Consider the following 21,040-nt stretch of genomic DNA (forward strand, 5'->3'; position numbering starts at 1 on the left):
GCGTTCTGACTCACTGGAGTGGAGAAAATGTAAGAATACAGCCTTATTAAACAATAAGGCACAAGAGGTATCGCTGTAACAGGTAAATAAATTACATTGTTCTCCCCGACGCGATACAATGCCTTATTACTTTAATAAAAACGTACTTTTACCAACATATTTAATTGTCATTAAAGCTTTATTTTGGTAAGTCAATTCATACAATGTCATTCTTCCACTAGAATATTTAGTCTAGACAAAAATCTGGTTAGTTATTTTGGTCATGTTGCTCATTCTTTTGCATAGTTGCTATGCAGAAGGTCTGGTCGTCCGTTCTTAACAAAATAGACTACCCATTTACATTTGACTGTATTCAAGATACAGCACTGACTCGCGTACCTTATTGATATTATAAAACGGTTACTGTTACCAACATAACATTGCATAGTTGCAATGCAGATGGATGGTGGTCCGTTGTAAACAAAATGTTTGCTATGCAGGCTGGATAATGTTCTTGTCACTTGCTAGCTAACCAACTTCAGATAAATCTGTCACGCCAAACATTGAACCTGGAATGACAGTTTTACCACATTTTTTTCCCCTATTGGCATTTTACATCTATTTGTCCATGATAATGACGTTGATGCGTGATTTCGCCGAGCTCAGAAAAAAAGTTGTCTCATCTCGTCTGGGCACCGTACACTCTATGTATGGTACTACAGAGATAGAAATGAAAAAGTTAAACATTGTTTCCGAGATTGGACAGGCGCTGTACCAAACTAAATGCTAGGCTGGAAGCAAGGGGAAATAATGCGCAAATCGAGATTAAATACAAGAGATGATTCGGACATGAACATGATATTCTTATGGCGGTGGAGTGATTATTTTCAGATGGAACTGTTTGCGGGTATAATGTGCCTGTGACAGCCAATACTGCACGACCTCCCTTCGGGCATGGATTCTACAAGTCAGAAACATTGCACAAGGATGTTGGTCCATGCTGACACGATGGCATCACACAGTTTCTGCAGATTGGACAGCAGTACACCACCGCCACCAGCCTGTACTGTTTGATACCACGACCTCCCTTTGCCTCCAGAACAGCCTGGGTTCTTCGGGCATGGCTTCTACAAGTCAGAAACGTTGCACAGGGATGTTGGTCCATGCTGACGCAATGGCATCACACAGTTTCTGCAGATTGGACAGCGGTACACCACCGCAACCAGCCTGTATCGTTGACACCATGCAGGATGGGTCCATGAACTCATGCTGCTTAAGCCAAATCCTGATTCTGCCATCAGCATGACAGGAACAGGGATTCGTCGGACCAGGCAATGTTTTTCAGCTTTTTCTTGTTTTTAGCTGATAGGTGTGGAACTCTTTGTGGTCGTCTGCTGGAAATCCTTGATAACGATCGATGAGTTGTGTGTTCCGAGATGCTGTTCTGCACACCATTGTTGTACTACGCCATTATTTGTCTGTTTGTGGCCCGCCTGATAGCTTGCATGGTTTGTGCCATTCTTCAACCTCTTATCAACGAGCGGTTTCGCCCACAGGACTGTCGCTGAATGCATTTTTTTTTGTCGCACCATTCTTGGGAAACACTAGACACTTTCATGCGCGAAAAGCCCAATAGTGCGGTAGTTTCTGTGATACTGGATCCGGCGTGCCTGGCACCGATGATCATACCACGCTCAGTCGTTTAAGTCACTAGTTTTGCCCATTCTAACGTTAAATTGAACAGTAACTGAATGCCTCAATGCCTGTCTGTCTGCTTTATACAGGAAGCCACAGCCACATGACTCACTGTATGTAAGAGCGATCCATTTTTGTGAAAGGGATGGTGTACCTAATAAACAGTCCGGTAAGTGTATATACACTACATTACCAAAATTATGTGGACACCTGCTCCTCAAACATCTCATTCCAAAATAATGGGCATTAATATGGTCGTCCGTTCTTAACAAAATGGACTACCCATTTACATGTGACTGTATTCAAGATACAGCACTGCCTCGCGTGCCTTATTGATTTTATCAAACGGTTACTGTTCCCCCTTTGCTGCAATAACAGCCTCCACTCTTCTGGGAAGGCTTTCCACTAGTTGTTGTAAAGTTGCTGCGGGGACTTGCTTCCATTCAGCCACAAAAGCATTAGTGAGGTCGGGCACTGATGTTGGGCAATTAGGCCTGGCTTGCAGTCAGTGGGCAAAGCATTGGCTGGAGTGGTGTAAAGCTCTCCGCCATTGGACTCTGGAGCAGTGGAAACGCTTTCTTTGGAGTGATGAATCACGCTTCACCATCTGGCAGTCTGATGGACGAATCTGGGTTTGGCAGATACCAGGAGAACGTTACCTGCCCCAATGCATAGTGGTGGGGGAGGAATAATGTTCTGGGGCTGTTTTTCATGGTTCGGGCTAGGCCTCTTATTTCCAGTGAAGGGAAATCTTAACGCTACAGCATACAATGACATTCTAGACGATTCTGTGCTTCCAATTTTGTGGCAACCGTTTGGGGAAGGCCCTTTCCTGTTTAAGCATGACAATGCCCCTGTCCACAAAGAGAGGTCTATACAGAAATGTTTTGTCGAGATCTGTGTGGAAGAACTTGATTGGCCTTGACTGACCTCAACCACATCGAACATCTTTTGGATTAATTGGAACACCAACTGTGAGTCAGGCCTAATCGCCCAATATCAGTGCCCGGCCTCACTAATGCTCTTATGACTGAATGGAAGCAAGTCCCTGCAGCAATGTTCCAACATCTAGTGGAAAGCCTTCCCAGAAGAGTGGAGGCTGTTGTAGCAGCAAAGGGGGGACCAACTTCATATTAATGCCCATGATTTTGGAATGAGATGTTTGACAAGCAGGTGTCCACACACATTTTGCCATGTAGTGTATATTATATAATGGTGTGAATGGACAGTATATGAATAGAAATGGTGAGTAAAGCTGAGGTCTTTGATGATCTTATTGGCCCTCATGACACACCGGATGCTGTACTGTAGATGTCCTGGAGGGCCGTCAGTGTGCCCCCAGTGATGTGTTGGCCTGACTTCACCACCCTCTTGAGAGCCTTGTGGTTGCGGATTATGCAATTGCCATACGAGACGGTGATACAGTCCAATAGGATGCTCTCAATGGTGCATCTGTTGAAATTTGTGAGGGTCTTAAGGGCCAAGCTGAATTTCTTCAGCCTCCTGAGGTTGAAGACTTGCTGTTGTGCCTTCTTCACCAAACTGTCTGTGTGGTGTGACCATTTGATGAACTTCAAGCTTTTCACCCTCTCCACTGCGGCCCAGTTGATGTGGATGGGGGCATGCTCTCTCTGCTGTCTCCTGAATTCCTTCATTTGTTGACGATGAGGGAGATGTGATTTTCCTGGCACCTCTCTGCCAGGGCCCTCACCTCCTCCCTGTAGGCTGAATCATCGTTGTTGGTAATCAGGCCTACCACTGTTGTGTCGTCAGCAAACTTGATGATTGAGTTGGAGATGTGCGTGGCCATGCAGTCATGGGTGAATAGGGAGTACAGGAAGGGGCTGAGCACGCACCCTTGTGGGGCCCTAGTGTTGAGGATTAGCGTGGTGAAGATGTGGTTGCCTACCTTCACCACAGTTGAATGCAGAGTTTGGAGGTCTATGAGGGTTGCTGAAGAAACAAAAGTCCAAACTATAAAGGTAGCAGCTGATTAAACTTCAAAACACAGACAAACTACAAGCCTACATGGAATATTTTTACATTATCCTCGATACTACACTACAATGTTTTATGGGTTCTGCAGTAAAATGGATGCCTTTAAGAAGAAAAAAAAATTCTGGAACCTATATAGGAAATTGGTGCAATAATATACATGTAAACTTGCAACATTGTATCCCAATGACAAGAACTTTGTACGACTCGATCAGGGATCTAACCCACAACGTTGCAATCCCATGGTGATACTCTAGCCACCAACGCCACTAAGTTGAGAAATGTAGGCCTGATAAAACTGTTGAATCTGTGGCAGTGTGTTAACTTGTCAGTTTGGCACCGGGCCCCCTGGGTACTTTGGACCTGTTTAATTTTAAACCTATTAAACTAGTTATGTCTGCAACGACTAGATGTCAAAGCAACATGATATATTAATTATACAGTTGAAGTCGGAAGTTTACATACGCTTAGGTTGGAGTCATTAAAACTAATTTTTCAACCACTCCACAAATGTATTGTTAACAAACTATAGTTTTGGCAAGTTGGTTAAGACATCTACTTTGTGCATGACACAAGTCATTTTTTCAAACAATTGTTTACAGACAGATTACAATTACAATTCCAGTGGGTCAGATGTTTACATACACTAAGTTGGCTGTGCCTTTAAAAAGCTTGGGAAATTCCAGAAAATTATGTCATGGCTTTAGGAGCTTCTGATAGGCTAATTGACGTCATTTGAGTCAATTGGAGGTGTACCTGTGGCCTACCTTCAAACTCAGTACCTCTTTGCTTGACATCATGGGAAAATCAAAAGAAATCAGTCAAGACCTCAGAAGAAAATAATTGTAGACCTCCACAAGTCTGGTTCATCCTTGGGAGCAATTTCCAAACGCCTGAAGGTACCACGTTCATCTGTACAAACAATAGTACGCAAGAATAAACACTATGGGGCCACGCAGCCTTCATACTGCTCAGGAAAGAGACGTGTTCAATCTCCTAGAGATGGATGTACTTTGGTGCGAAAAGTGCAAATCAATCCCAAAACAGCAACAAAGGGCATGTGAAGATGTTGGAGGAAACAGGTACCTGTATCTATATCCACAGTAAAACGAGTCCTATATCGCCGCTCAGCAAGGAAGAAGCCACTGCTCCAAAACCACCATAAAAAAGACAAACTACGGTTTGCTACTGCACATGGGGACAAAGATCATATTTTTGGGAGAAATGTCCTCTGGTCTGATGAAACAAAAATAGAACTGTTTTGTCATAATGACCATCATTATCTTTGGAGGAAAAAGGGGGAGGCTTGTGTAACGGATAGCTTAGTTAGCTGTGGTGCGCGCTAAATAGCGTTTCAATCGGTGACGTCACTTGCTCTGAGACCTTGAAGTAATGGTTCCCCTTGCTCTGCAAGGGACGTGAATTTTGTGGAGCGATGGGTAACGATGCTTCGTGGGTGACTGTTGTTGATGTGTGCAAAGGGTCCCTGGTTTGCGGGTATGGGCGAGGAGACGGTCTAAAGTTGTACTGTTACACTTGCAAGCCGAAGAACACCATCCTAACCGTGAAGCACGGGGGCGGCAGCATCATGTTGTGGGGGTGATTTGCTGCAGGAGGGGCTGGTGCACTTCACAAAATAGATGGCATAATGTGAGGTAGGAAAATTGTGAATATATTGAAGCAACATCTCAAGACATCAGTCAGGAAGCTTGGTCGCAAATGAGTCTTCCAAATGGACAATGACCCCAAGCATGCTTCCAAAGTTGTGGCAAAATGGCTTAAGGACAACAAAGTCAAGGTATTGGAGTGGCCATCACATAGCTCAATACTATAGAAAATTTGTGGGCAGAACTCAAAAAGCATGTGCGAGCAAGGAGGCCTACAAACCTGACTCAGTAACTCCAGCTCTGTCAGGAGGAATGGGCCAAAATTCACCTAACTTATTGTGGGAAGCTTGTGGAAGGCTAACTGAAACATTTCACCCAAGTTAAACAATTTAAAGGCAATACTAACAAATACTAATTGAGTGCATGTAAACTTCTGACCCACTGGGAATGTGATGAAAGAAATAAAAGCTGAAATCAATCATTCTCTCTACTATTATTCTGACATTTCACATTCTTAAAATAATGTTTTGATCCTAACTGACCTAAGACAGGGAATTTTTACTCTGATTAAATGTCAGGAATTGTGAAAAACCGAGTTTAAATGTATTTGGCTACGGTGTATGTAAACTTCTGACTTCAACTGTATATGGAAGCAAGGATAAGCTTTACATATCTATTTTGTTCTCATGTTGTCCTTCACATTTTATATGGATAGGTCCACATACAGTCGTAGGATATATGGATTATCTCTGATAAGACTACCAGTGTCTGGAGTCTGTGATGGGCCAGGAGTTTTTCTTGACCATATTACCTGTCCAGGAAAAGTTTAGTTTAGGTTATCTAAAAATCAATGATTCTACTCTACACCATGAAACAAAAACCCATGAACTTGATTACGGTATGGCTTGATAGGGTTTTACGCCACAAAATAGATAGCAACTATTTTTCCACTACATTTTAGTACACTTGAAAAATTGTCTCAGCAAAATTCATGGATTTATTTCTGAAATAATTTAGGAAATAGCTAATTATAGAATCAATTGCAGATGACCATGTTCAAGAGAATCAATGAGAATAATGGAATAATATTATGATATTGAAGCTGCTTTTTACTGTCAAATATTATATTGTATACCACCTGTACTATCTATGGATATTACTGATTTGATTACATCTGAATGTAAAAGATAATTCAAACCCAGTAGCATCAACTGGCCCTGACTCCACCTGCGTTTATAAACCTGTTATTCTGGGGGAAGTGGCTAACTTCCATTCATTGTTTTTTGATTTTCTTCATGAACAACCTTTTAAATCGTGTTTTAAATAACTTTCATCTCCCCCCACGAGCTGATGTAGCGCTGCACTGTCGCTTTTTAGACGCTAGAGGGTGCTTTATAACCATACATCGATTAATCGTCTGTTTTTATTGAGGACATTCCAATGTCTTTCTTCACGTTCAATTGCCAATTTGTGGAGGTGCTCATTTTTAAAACGAAACTTTAGCAGTGCAGTTATATCTGGCCTGTTGGAAGCCATCATCGTATCTCGTCACCATTGCCATAGCTCACACCAAGGTCTAGATCGTCAAAGTTCAAGCTCTTGCCCTACATACCACATTATCAACTGGGTTTACCTGCAGCAGACGACCTAATCAAGCATGTCTTCTTGCTGCATGTTTCTTGTCCATCAGGTAAAGTTTTCTATCTGGTTGTTCTGGGATTTGTCAGATGACACAGTCCCTGCTGAACCACACTTTACTATTATTTCCCCTAGTCTCCCAGAGCCATGTATTTAAATATGTATTTAAATATCTCCCCTATGTTTAAATATTTAAACATGTATTTAAATATCTCCCCTACGCTTAGTGAGTTTTCAGGGAAAAACATGTACAGAAAAAACAGTTTGAGATTTTTTTGACTGTATTTTATATGTATTTCCGATTATGCTCCCTCCCTCTGATTTATCAATACATTAACTCATTTCAGATACAGAATATGACTGGCTTTGAAGTGTTGTGCACATGAACTGGGCATGCATCTTCTCTCTGCTGCTGAGACGTAAAGCTGTTTTTGCACGGAATACTGCGTTTTTTTTAAAACTCCTCCCACTTAAATATCCTTCCGCAACAACTAGTTCTAGTTGTATAAGAATTTCCGAAGGAAATAGCGATGAATGAATGATATGATCATTCAGAAATACATTGAAGACTGTGACGATAATAATCATCGATAGAGGCAACACGGGAATCTTCATTATATTCACATAAAAACGCTATGGTTGTTTGGCGGGAAAATAAATGTGGCGGAGGGATAGGTGGAATGTAAGAGCACAACCTTTTTTATTGAACCCCGGGCTGAATACTCAGCTGTGATTCTCCTGCAGCAAATGTCATCCAACATCACGAGCAAAAAGAGCTGTTATGCATGCTTCTCAGCCAGCCACTTTAATAGGAAACGAACATCTCCTTATCACACACGCTGGCAAGGATTAACTTGACTGGCTTGTTTGGAGTACTTCTCACAATCTACGTTTTTGAGTTCGTGAATTGACCTCCACTTTGTTTTACAAACGCAAGGTAAGGGGAGTGTTGAGATGACACTGCGTGTTCCGTGTTGACGGCCGTTCACGAAGGAAATTGTTTTGCGTGCTATTTATCTGTTAGTTGTGGTGCATTGTTTTTTAAAAACAGCTGTTACTTATTTGTAGCTGTAACGTCCTATAGTCCGATGCATTTTTATAGTTAACCGGCTGGCCGCTGTGTTTTTGCAGTCTGCTTGGGTTTAAATGTCCTGTGCGCCACGCAGACTAGCTGTCAGCTGCAGATTGGTTTTGCTTGTTAATGTGTCTGACAAGGCTTTTATGAAATGTGGTATTTTTGCTGAATGCACCATTATCAGTTTGCATGCAAGTTGATGTAGCCTATTTTTTTATAGTTATTTTAACCAACTAATTCACCCTTTTCACTCAGGAAAGAGCGACAATGCAGCTATATTCAAGTTTGGCAAGTAAAAACTACGACTACGATTCTATCCAGCCATATTTTTATGTTGACAACGAAGATGAGGATTTTTATCACCAGCAACAAGGACAACTTCAGCCACCGGCTCCAAGTGAGGACATCTGGAAGAAATTTGAGTTGCTGCCCACTCCTCCTCTCTCCCCGAGCCGGCGACCATCACTGTCTAGTCTTTTCCCTTCAACTTCTGACCAACTCGAAATGGTGACTGAGTTTCTCGGGGATGACGTTGTAAACCAGAGTTTCATCTGCGATGCCGATTACTCTCAAACCTTCCTCAAGTCTATCATCATCCAGGACTGTATGTGGAGCGGGTTCTCGGCTGCAGCCAAGTTGGAAAAAGTGGTGTCTGAAAGACTCGCCTGTCTCCAAGCTGCTAGGAAAGAACCAGCTTTTAGCGACAACGCGGAGTGGACTACTACTCGGTTGAACGCAAACTACTTGCAGGATCTGAACACATCCGCGTCCGAATGCATTGATCCCTCAGTGGTCTTTCCCTACCCAATAACTGATACTTCCAAATCAAGCAAGGTGACACCACCCACGGATTTGGCATTGGACACCCCACCCAACAGCAGTAGTAGCAGTGGTAGTGACTCGGGTAAGCTGAATAGCAGTGTTATAACTTATTGCTCTTTATGATTATTCTGACTAAACCATTTGTATAATGCCAGTGTTTTCTGGCAACATGCATTATAATTGCCTCATTGCATATGTCAACTCTGATTATGGTGCTGTTGAATATTAAAATATTTGCTTATTAATAAATTGGGGTAAATGGATGGAAGTCACTCATGTCCTTGACGTCAAGGGTGTGAACTGGAATTTTGACATGGATGGGTTTGCCAGGCTAGGGGCAGTTGCGTTATTTATTTGATTTAACAAGGCAAGTCGGTTAAGAACAAATTCTTATTTTCAATGACCACCTAGGAACAGTGGGTTAACTGTCTTGTTCAGGAGCAGAATGACAGACTTTTACCTTGTAGGCTTGGAGATTCGATCTTGCAACCTTTTGGATACTAGTCCAACGCTCTAACCACTAGGCTACCAGCCGCCCCACTTAACCTCTACCACAAGTGCTATAGTCAAGACTGTGCTGTAGTTGTCTACAGAGGAGTCTGTATTGAGGGGAAGGGTTTCAGGCTGGAATGTTGAAAAATCAGCTGATGTGGAAAAGGGGGAGGAGTGTAAAGCAGAGATTTTTCTGACATGAAGGCATGCTGTGTTGTATGGTGCTCAATTGTGGCTAGTGATTCTCAAAAAGAATGTGAATGCTTAATTGTTTTATTTAATCTCATTGCAGAATATGAGGAGATAGATGTCGTGACTGTGGAGAAGAGGCACGCAGAGAAGCGGTACGACCCCAACATGTCTGGGACCAGACATCACAGTCCCCTTGTGCTGAAGAGGTGCCATGTCTCCACCCACCAGCACAACTACGCAGCTCACCCCTCCACGCGGCACGAGCAGCCAGCTGTCAAGAGGCTGAGGCTAGAGAGCAGTGGCAGCAGCAGCCGGGTCCTCAAGCAGATCAGCAGCAACCGCAAATGCCCAAGTCCCTGGGCGTCAGACACTGAGGACTATGACAAAAGAAGGACTCATAATGTACTGGAGCGCCAGCGGAGGAACGAGCTCAAGCTGAGCTTTTTCGCTCTACGGGACAAGATACCGGAGGTGGCTAACAATGAAAAGGCAGCCAAAGTGGTCATCCTGAAGAAGGCTATAGAGTGTATTTACAGCATGCAGACAGACGAGCAGAGACTAGTCAACTTCAAAGAGCAGCTAAGGAGGAAAAGTGAACATTTGAAACAGAAGCTGGCCCGGTTGCAGAACTCTCATGTTTGAGATCAAAGCGGCATAGACTTTTTGGCCTTATCGTTATTAATGCAAGTTAAGACATGGTGTGTATAGTTGATATTGCATGGGAAAAAAAAAAAAATGGGGAAAAAATTTTTTTGGAGACTTTTTGATTTAAATGTTGAACTGCCTTAATTCAATTATCGGCAGTAAAATATTTTATTTATTTTATTAAGAAAATATGAAAATGGGGTACATGTGTTGCATGCCCAACCTAAAATATGAATGTTTTGTATATAATTACTGAGTATTTCCTAAAAATGTATTTTTGGATCTCAATTGTCAGGAAGTTCAGGCAGTATATGGGTTTACATATGTTCCTCGATTCATTTGAAATATAAATGCATTTCTTAACACTCGCCTGTCTTTTTTAAATATTTTGTCTCTTGCAGTCTCACTTGAATGAGGTCTTACAAGATCTGTTTGCATTTGAACAGTTGATGAAACCATGAATACACTCTCAAATAATGATGGTGCAGAAAACAGTTCTGAAATACTTATTACTTAATACTTATTTCACTCGTAGGCTGACTTGTTAAACTGGACATGGATTTGCACTAATGTGTATTCTCTTTGAAGTCTTAACAATTAGAAGACCAGTAGAATCACCTTTATTCAGGAATTTGACCTGGTGAAATGGTGCAGTTATAAACCGTTCTAGCCAGAGTTGACCATGACACAAGTTGGTATGGACAGTTGAGGGTCAGTTGTCAAATACATTTCAGGGGAACCAACTTATAATTGAAGGCAATTGGGTCATACACCTTATTTCGATCTTAGATGTGTGAACCTAGCAAGCACTGGAGATTTGATGTCCTAATTTACATAGTCCAGATGGCAGAAAGACCAGGTCCTTTTCAATGTTATGTCTTGTTCTTCACCCGTTTAGAATAACTTCCTGTTTATGGATTCAAAAGCACAGGAATGTTGTAAGCATTGGCTGGGAGAGAGACTACCAAGGGTATGGTGTATATGGAGCTTGAATCTCATGGCGGTGGCAAAGGGGATGAATGGACTTTTTTTTCCAATGAGAAAATATGTACAACTGTGGGAAATAATGTATAGTTCTGATAATACCCTATTGTATCTGGTAGGAGTATGTTTTTGTTTTTTTGGAAAATGAGGGTATGTCAGACTTCTGGGACTCGTTGGAAACATCCAAAATGATGCATAAAACTTTAGGTACAGTAAAATCGGTGAAGAGCACGAGAAGTGGGCTTGTTCTGATTTCTTGTTTCCGAGGATCAGAATTTTTTGGGGGGGATATCACTCATGCTTTGAGCTACGGAGCAGGGCACCTGTCAAATAAGTAATTTCTTGAGTCTCGGGGGGGATGTTGCGATTGCTCTAAAGAAAATTCCAGGAGTGGTCTATGTACATAGGATTAATCATATGGTAATGGCAGGAAGGAGAAGAGTTTGTCTGTTCTAGTGTTTTTTATGTGGTGTCTACTCGAGTGCAGCTGGGATATGTGTACTATCCTGTCAGCTTTTGTAAACCAGCCTTTACAATGTTCTTGATGTAAAATGTTTGGACATGTAAGAAGTGTCTGCAGAAGGGAGAAGCCGATGTGTGCGAAACATCACTATGAAGGAGATTTTGTATGTTTATTAGAAGGCAAGGAGCAAACTGTGTGTGGAGAACATGAAGCGCAGTCCTTGGATTGCCCGATTAGGGTGAATGAGACTGAGGTTACCAAAATCAGGGCAGTTGAGAGTCTCCTATGCCAAGACTTTCAAAAGGTACAGTATCTCTGAAGGTCCAGTGGGAATGAAGACCAGTACGTCTACACTGGAACCTTCACCACATCCTGAGTATTACCAGCAGGACCCAGACATTCTTCATGTGAAACAATTGGACTTTGTGTCATTTATAGCAATGGTGATAAATGGAAGTGCACAAATTCAAAATAAGTCGAGAAAGATCAACATCATTGTTTCTGCAGCTAAACTTTCTGGGATTAAAATATTTGATATCTGAGGAGCTACTGTCTCGTGCAGTCCCACCCTCTCAGGCCCCAGAGCCTGAGCAGGTTATTTGAGTTTTCCAATAACTGAAGGAGTTGAAATGTATATATTTTGTGTTAATACATTTTTTGCAGTTTGTGTGGATTCATGTACATTTTCCCTTCCCAAATGGAATTTCCTTTATTTTTGCAAATCTTTTCACCCCCGTCCAGTTGGTGGCGACATTCCACCTTTTGTGTGTAGTTTGCCATAAAACCCAAAGAAGAAGAAGCATTTGCTGGAGGGAGTTTACACCATTGAGTTCCACAATATGAGTAATCATACCCATAAAACCTAGTGGTAAAACCAGGAAATGGTTCCTATTGTTTTTTCACCATTCATTTTTGTGTCGGGGATTTCACATCTACTTCATATAAGGTCTGTGTTTGGGTACAAAATCTCTCGGACAAGGTACCTTTTATCAATATTATAAAAGTTAATATTAATGCCCATGATTTTGGAATGAGATGTTAGACGAGCAGGTGTCCCCATACTCCTGGGTCACCTAGTGTATATTGAAAAAACTCACCTTGTCCGAGAGAATTACACAGGTATCAAAACGTCACACCAGGGTAAGCCTACAAGAAACACAGACCATTACTGGATTTTACCGCTAGGTTTTATGGGTATTATGACATGTCCATGGTGCCGGACTATTGTTAAATCCATGCAAGAATGTATGTATGTGCACACTTCAAAAGAAGGGTGGAGAAATGGGATGGAGCCCTCTTCATTGATTAAAGCCTTGAACCCACTGACGTCTGAAGTCATTCACAATACAAAACAGATGAAAACATTAAAATGTTATGCAAGATTTGATTCTGGGTTGCCAATATTATCCTCCACACATACCCTTGTTCTTGCAATCACTCACTCACTGTTCATAGTTGTATCTTCAGAAATAGCCACTTGAATCACAATTCATTTTTCAACATTTAAGTACACTACTAATCACAAGATGCAGTTGATTTACCTGGTATGGTGCAGATGACAGACATTTGCTGTAACTGATTCAACTGTGAAGCATCATAGGTGTCTGTTGAAATTGAAAGTGTAGCCTCAGGATTAGATTCCAGACATCCACAGCATTATTTTCATTCTTGCAGGAATTGCTCTTTTCTAGCCTCGGTTCTTTTATCACCAATGACCCAGTGACGTCAAAGTCTGGGTATGCAGGGCTTACACTGGTGGGTTTTATGCTCAAAATCAAAACATTTGCTGAAACTGCATCAAAACCTCCATTCAAATCCTTGACATGAATCTATTCCTGTCTCCAGTAACTTTTAGTAGACAGGGTCAGCATAGGCCTTACTGATTTGCCTAGCTTAAAGTTGTTCCATTGAGCCGATTTCATATTTTGCACGTGTATTGGCTAAACATGTCGTGTGGTAAGCTCTGCATATTTGCGTGTGTCTACATCATTTGGAGCCCGCATCCTTTAAACTGACCGAAGCTAGCTAGCAAAAACAACCTGACAAATGGGGCCTCCTTCACTGCACCTGGATTTCACTGGATTTCCCTTCTGAAAACGTGGTATAATTCAGAGGGAGACCAACACCTGCGCTTCCTGACATTCATCAGAGGAAGGGACAGAAAAATCATCTGATCGAATGCACCACACTCGGCCTGACAGACACAGCAACCTGGAGCAGACAGACGATCATAGATGAGAGGAATGTTTTACAACATTTTGGACAATACCAGTGTTGAAATGAAAGCCAGGATTGAAATGTAACTGTGGATTCTACTGTCAGATGATATGAAATAAGTTGCCATCAGGATATCGCTGGAGTATCTTGGCTACGTTGGTATTTACAATTGGTGAGAATTGTTAGTTCATTTCTGTTAATAGCCTATGTTTCTCTGGTTGTTGGCACTAGCTGTTGTATGGTGAACTAGGCCTTCGTAAAGGTTTAATTGTCAGTAAATCTGGCTTTGATAATTGCCCGTGCCTACCCAGCCACAGATCTCACCTCGCGTCACTGCAATGACCATAATGTGAGTTATCATTCCCATGTTCATTCCACTGTCCTTGTGTAACATAGGGAAACACATTTGTACATGAGACCTTGACAGAACACATTCACATGTCCTTTATCTGTCTGTAGTAACATGGTGCATCAGTAGCTATTTGAAAGGGGACTGATTCATTTCATAATGATGCTTCCAACCCTATATCATAACCCATACCTTCCCTGGGTTGAGTGCCCTACGCTGCAGTGCAGACTGTTGCATTAAAATGTGTTGTAATCATGAGGTTGTAACAGAGTATCTCACCTGTCACTCCCAATCAGAGAAGGGGGGCATTTGGAGAACAGCAAATATAAGCAAAAGTGACTCCAGTTATTATCACTTTTTTGCTGTAGCTTCATTTCCCTCAGTCACAGGGGACTTAACATTCAACAAACACGTCATACAAGAATTAGATGCTACGCACCAGCTAAGCATCGGGATTAATACTCTAGTTTAGTTTCATGTGAAGTCAAACAGCAGTTACATAGCCACATCCATCTAATGCAGCCATAAAATCTAAATGTGTTAATTGCGGACAAAGATTTGAAGATATTAATCGCAGATGCAGCAAAATGCTTGTGTTTCTTGCTCCAACAGTAAAATAATACCAAGCAAAACAAAACAATACACACATAATCCAAAAATTCTACAATAAAGAAATGAAGAAATATCCATACGAGCAATGTCAGATTCAACTATGTATATGTATACGAGTACCAGTCAAAAATCAAGGGTTTTTCTCTATTTTTACTATTTTGTGTAGATAGTAGAATAATAGTGAAATCTGAACTATGAAATAGCACATATGGAATCAATTAGTAAACTAAAAACTGTTAAACAAATCAAAATATATTTTATATTCTTCAAAGTAGCCACCCTTTGCCTTGATGACAGCTTTGCACACTTCTGGCATTCTCTCAGCCAGCTTCATGAGGTAGTTACCTGGAATGCATTTCAATTAACAGGTGTGCCTTGTTAAAAGTTAATTTGTGGAAGCATCCAGGGTCAACGTCCTGCTCAAGTGCACGTTGTTAGGTTTCCCACAATCGAAAAAAAGGGGACCCGAACTCTCCATGATCCCCCTACAGTTCCCCAAGAGCTGTCCCTCAACCATTCGAGACCTCTCCCACAGTCCCCCCCAAGAAAATAATAAAACAAATAATTAAAATAATTCCATTCCCCACCCCCAAGAACCTCCCCAATGCACCAACAACCAAGAAAATGAACTGACGAGAAAAAAGAAAAAGACCAAGGAAAACAGAAAACAACAATGCAAAAAACAAAGGACATCAAGAACAACTAAAATCATAACAGCAAGGCCAACTGTAAATGGTTGAGTGCATTTATTTACACGTGTGTGTGCCCGTGTATGTGTGCATTTGAATGAGTGTGTGTATATGCATGTGTACAAACACCCGCACGGCATCAGCCTCAGGCAAACGGGCAATAGCTGTAAAAACACTATCCCTCATTCAAACGTTTTCATTTTTTTTTTCATTTTTTTTTTCTTTGACCATCATTCTATCCCCCGCCCAGCAACTCCACTCCAATTTGTCTCCAATTACACATCCCAACCCTCAGCACATCCCACCTATCTCTGCTGGCCACCCTCTTCGGATTTCTACACAACATTTCACGTCAACAGTGAAGAGGCGACTCCGGGATGCTTGACTTCTAGGCAGAGTTGCAAAGAAAAAGCCATATTTCAGACTGTCCAATAAAAAGAACAGATTAAGATGGGCAAAAGAACCCAGACACTGGACAGAGGAACTCTGCCTAGAAGGCCAGCATCCCGGAATCGCCTCTTCACTGTTGACGTTGAGACGGGTGTTTTGAAGGTACTATTTAATTAAGCTGTCAGCTGTCCTGGCACCACACGCCCAGGTCTCTGACCTCCTCCCTATAGGCTGTCTCGCCGTTGTCGATGATCAGGCTGTTGTGTCATCTGCAAACTTAATGACGGTGTTGGAGTCATGCCTGGCCGTGCAGTCATGAGTGAACATGGAGTACAGGAGGGAACTGAGCACACACCCCTGAGGGGCCCCTGTGTTGAGGATCAGCGTGGCAGATGTATTGTTATTTACCCTTACCACCTGTGGGTGACCCGTCAGGAAGTCCAGGATCCAGTTGCAGAGGGAGGTGTTTAGTCCCAGGGTCCTTAGCTTATTGATGAGCTTTGATGGCACTATGGTGTTGAACGCTGAGCTGTAGTCAATGAACAGCATTCTCACATAGGTGTTTCTTTTGTCCAGGTGGGAAAGGGCAGTGTGGAGTACAATAGAGACTGCATCATCTGTGGATCTGTTGGGGTGGTATGCAAATTGGAGTGGGTCTAGGGTTTCTGGGATAATGGTGTTGATGTGAGCCATGACCAGCCTTTCAAAGCACTTCATGGCTACAGACGTGAGTGCTACGGGTCGGTAGTCATTTAGGCAGGTTACCTTAGTGTTCTTGGGCACAGGGACTATGGGGTTCTGCTAAAAACATGTAGGCATTACAGACTCGGACAGGGAGAGGTTGAAAATGACAGTGAAGACACTTGCCAGTTGGTCAGCGCATGCTCGCAGTTCACATCCTGGTAATCCGTCTGGCCCAGGCACTATGGTGGTCTGCTTAAAACATGTTGGTATTACAGACTCGGACAGGGAGTGCTTGAAAATGTCAGTTCAGACACTTGCCAGTTGGTCAGCGTATGCTCGCAGTACACGTCCTGGTAATCCGTCTGGCCCTGCGGCCTTGTGAATGTTGACCTGTTTAAAGTTCTTACATCGGCTGCAGAGATCGTGATCACAAAGTCTTCCAGAACAGCTGGTGCTCTCATGCACGTTTCAGTGTTATTTGCCTCAAAGCTAGCATAGAAATAGTTTAGCTCGTCTGGTAGGCTCATGTCACTGGGCCACTCCAGGCTGTGCTTCCCTTTGTAGTCTGTAATGGTTTGCAAGCCCGGCCACATCCGATGAGCTTCAGACCTGGTGTAGTTCGATTCGATCTTAGTCCTGTATTGACGCTTTGCCTGTTTGATGGTTCATCGGAGGGCATAGTGGGATTTCTTATAAACTTCCGGGTTAGAGTTCTGCTCCTTGAAAGCGACAGCTCTAGCCTTTAGCTCAGTGCGGATGTTGTCTGTAATCCATGGCTTCTGGTTGGGATATATACATACAGTCACTGTGGGGACAATGTCATCAATGCACTTATTGATGAAGCCAATGACTGATGTGGTGTGCTCCTCAATGCCATCGGAGGAATTACAGAACATATTCCAGTCTATGCTAGCAAAACAGTCCTGTAGCGTAGCATCTGCTTCATCTGACCACTATTTTATTGATCTTGTCACTGGTGCTTCCTGCTTTAATTTGAGCTTGTAAACAGGAATCAGGAGGATAGAATTATGATCAGATTTGCCAAACGGAGGGCGAGGGAGAGCTTTGTACGCGTCTCTGTGTGTGGAGTAAAGGTAGTCTGGAGTTTTTTTCCTCTGGTTGCACATTTAACATGCTGATAGAATTGGTATAACAGATTTAATTTTCCCTGCATTAAAGTCCCAGCTACTAGGAGCGCCGCCTCTGGGTGAGTGCTTTCTTGTTTGCTTATGGTGGAATACAGCTCATTCAATGTTGTCTTAGTGCCAGCCTCTGACTGTGGTGGTATGTAAACAGCTACAAAAAAAATACAGTCCATACATTCAACTAAGGTAGATATCTTGCTGTGATATGTTACATACATAACCGTTACTGAGAAAGTTATTGTAGTTGAAGTGGTCTGTTGGTTTATTGTGTAGGTTTGACCATTTTGAACATCGATGCCAGTGTTAAAGCTTTTGAAAAAGCGAACACAAGTGCAGGTGACAGATAGAATATTTATTATTGCTCCCATGTTCAAATCTGATTGGCTCTTCTTTCCAATAATTATTGTGATGTAAATGCTTAATTGATCATTGTTTAGTTGAAAAATATGTCTTGAAAATACTTATTTGTCTTACTGGATAGTGGCTATTGAGGAACCTACAGTAGATGTGTAGTGAACACGATGGGAGACAGAGAGCTGGTTTCAAGTGCTGGGCGCAGCAGGTGTTTAATGTAAAGGACCACAGGAGGAGGCAGGTAGCTGGGTCCAGGGGCAGGCAGAAGGTCATACACATGGGTCCAAAAAGGCAACGGTACAGGCAGGGAAAAGGCTAGTAACGTCGTCCAGGAGATCAGGCATTAGGTTGATAACAGGAAATCCGATTGGCTAAATAGCCAAAAGGCTTCGTTAGTGAGGCAGGCAAAAAAAAAACTATCATACACGGGAGGAGTAAAATTACGGCGAAACCCAGAACTCTGAATAGAAGTGCGTCACAAAACAAACAATACTTCACAATGAAGGGGTGCAAAAAAAACTGAACTAAATAGTGTGTAACTGAACTAAATAGTGTGTGATAATGACATACAGGTGTGTGAACAGGTGATTGGGATCTGAAGTGTGAGCTTACTCTCAGGGGTTCTACGTGTTTGAGAGAGTGAGTTGGAAGCAGACGTTCCGCGATGCCTTATTTATAGCACGAGGCCAATCAATCATGCGTGCTTTCACGTCGACGTGCCTATGTGGAGGTGATATTATCCTCATCATCATCATCATCATCATCATGAGGACTCCCTATCGTGACGTTACTCACTGTGTCTGTATGCAGTGCTCCATGGAGCGCATGCTGCGAGCACATGGAAAGGAGGTCGAGATTTGTGTTTGAAAGGCACGCACCTATCTGAAATAGAATAGAACTAATAATGCACAAAACGGAGTCAGGGAACGGGTAAGAGTGCTCTAATACTATCTATCTCTGGTTCACATCACTTTATGTCAATGTTTATGTTCAATCAAAATCCTTTCGGCTAACCTTATCCAACTACAGTTATTTTGCTTATGAAATTAAATCTGGAATATAACTTCTTCATGTTAAAACGTATTTTGTTATTCAGTGAACTTCCAGATTTAATTTTATGGGTTTTTTAACATGGTGGCAAATGTATCAGTTATCTTGGGCTTAATGTTTAGGCTAGAATTGATGTGATTGTACACTATATTTTCTGATGTTCATCCAGCCCTATCAGCACATTTACAAAGTCTATATGATCCTCAATGAGTCCGATGCACATCTTAGCCCTTCAGGATGTGTGTGTGTGTGTGTGTGTGTGTGTGTGTGTGTGTGTGTGTGTGTGTGTTTTTACAGAACACAAGGTCATTGGTTTTCATAGGTGCAAAGAACTGCAGAGTCACGTGACAATGGCAGACATGATGAGTACATTTATTGTCACTTTGTGGTACGTTTGTGCATGTATGCAACATAGCAAGATTACAGTCACTACTGGAAAACCAATCCAGAAACAGCCAGAAAACAAATGTTAATTTGGCCTTCATTCTTTGATGTTCTGTCACTTACAATACTGTAAGTATTGATGACGGCCTTGCCTCCCAGTAACATGACTGAAGATAGAAAAGCCTGTTCACTTTCTCTGGGAATGAGCCAGAGTAGGCATACTGAGCATACATACGGATTTTGGTGTTGCTATCTCTCTTTCCCTGTTAGTTCTGTCTCGTGCTCAGCAGGTTCACTACCGATATGCTCCTGGGTATAGTTATCTGTAGATACAGCTCCAGGATCAGTTTTCCCTCCCCCAATTCCCAGAACCTTAATCATTAGTGGGGGAAATTTCTAAACTGACCCAATATCAGCATTTAGGGTCAACTTCACCCTACACGTCCTGATACACAAGCTTAGAGGGGACGAGAGGAGAAAAAGCCTTGGTTGCCTTTAAACCCTGAGCCAATCAAACAGCTCATGCATGTTATCAGTTCATTATATGTAGTTGTAGAATACAATAGGTAAAGATGTACAGTAACAGTCAAAAGTTTGGACACACCTACTCATTCAAAGGTTTTTCTCTATTTTACTATTTTCTACATTGTAGAATAATAGTGAAGACATCAGAACTATGCAATAATTAATATGGAATAATATAGTAACTACAAAGTGTTAAACAAATCAAAATATGTATTTATATTTGAGATTCTTCAAAGTAGCCACCCTTTGCCTTGATGACAGCTTTGCACACTCTTGGCATTCTCTCAGCCAGCTTCTTGAGGTAGTCACTGTCACGGTTCATGAATCCACTGCCTCCCTCTCTCTTTCTCTTTCTCTCTCTTTCTCTCTCTTTCTCTCTCTCTCTTTCTCTTTCTCTCTTTCTCTTTCTCTCTTTCTCTTTCTCTCTTTCTCTTTCTCTCTTTCTCTTTCTCTCTCTCTCTTTCTCTCTCTTTTTCTCTCTCTCTCTTTCTCTCTCTTTTTCTCTCTCTCTCTTTCTCTCTCTCTCTTTCTCTCTCTCTCTTTCTTTCTCTCTCTCTCTTTCTCTCTCTCTCTCTCTCTCTCTCTCTCTCTCTTTCTCTTTCTCTTTCTCTCTCTTTCTCTCTCTCTCTTTCTCTCTTCTCTTTCTTTCTCTCTCTCTCTCTCTCCCGTGTTTGTGTGGGCGTGGTTCCCAATCTCGGCCTGATTGTCCGTGCCAGCTGGAATCACTTATCTTCCCTTTATATGTTCTGTAACCAGTGTTTCTTGTTGTCAGATCGTTGTTACTTCTCTGAGGTTGTGTCGTGTGTCTGTGCTCATCTCTCACCGCCCTTGTGTGGATTATCTGCTGTGCTTCCTCCTACCCATCCGGACACACTCCCCTGGATTTCTCAGCACGCTATCATAGGAAGATGCGCCCTAGTCCCTGGGTCGGATTCCGTCTGAGTACAGTCTGTCTGTCCTGTTGTTGCTGTAAACTGTATTCATTAAACCATCGTTGCTTGCATCTTGCATCCGCCTCTGTATTGTCACAGTCACCTGGAATGCATTTCAATTA

At 42.2% G+C, this 21,040-nt stretch overlaps 1 protein-coding gene and 1 long non-coding RNA gene across 2 annotated transcripts in view; both read left to right on the forward strand.

The window, feature by feature from the left end:
* The first annotated feature begins 7,613 nt into the window (after positions 1-7,613).
* LOC112215682 (transcriptional regulator Myc) lies at positions 7,614-10,508 on the forward strand. The gene is made up of 3 exons (XM_024374922.2): positions 7,614-7,851; positions 8,245-8,893; positions 9,596-10,508. The coding sequence occupies exons 2-3, from the start codon at positions 8,257-8,259 to the stop codon at positions 10,135-10,137; spliced, it is 1,179 nt and encodes a 392-aa protein (XP_024230690.1). The 5' UTR covers positions 7,614-7,851; positions 8,245-8,256; the 3' UTR covers positions 10,138-10,508.
* Positions 10,509-18,666: 8,158 nt separating this feature from the next.
* The window catches only part of LOC112216571, a 47,053-nt gene continuing 44,679 nt past the window's right edge, over positions 18,667-21,040 (forward strand). The window contains exon 1 of the long non-coding RNA XR_002948344.2: positions 18,667-18,957. This is a non-coding gene — a long non-coding RNA (uncharacterized LOC112216571). The remainder of the gene's footprint in view (positions 18,958-21,040) is intronic.

Source organism: Oncorhynchus tshawytscha, linkage group LG16 (genome assembly GCF_018296145.1).
Source record: "Oncorhynchus tshawytscha isolate Ot180627B linkage group LG16, Otsh_v2.0, whole genome shotgun sequence".
NCBI classification, from domain to species: domain Eukaryota; kingdom Metazoa; phylum Chordata; class Actinopteri; order Salmoniformes; family Salmonidae; genus Oncorhynchus; species Oncorhynchus tshawytscha.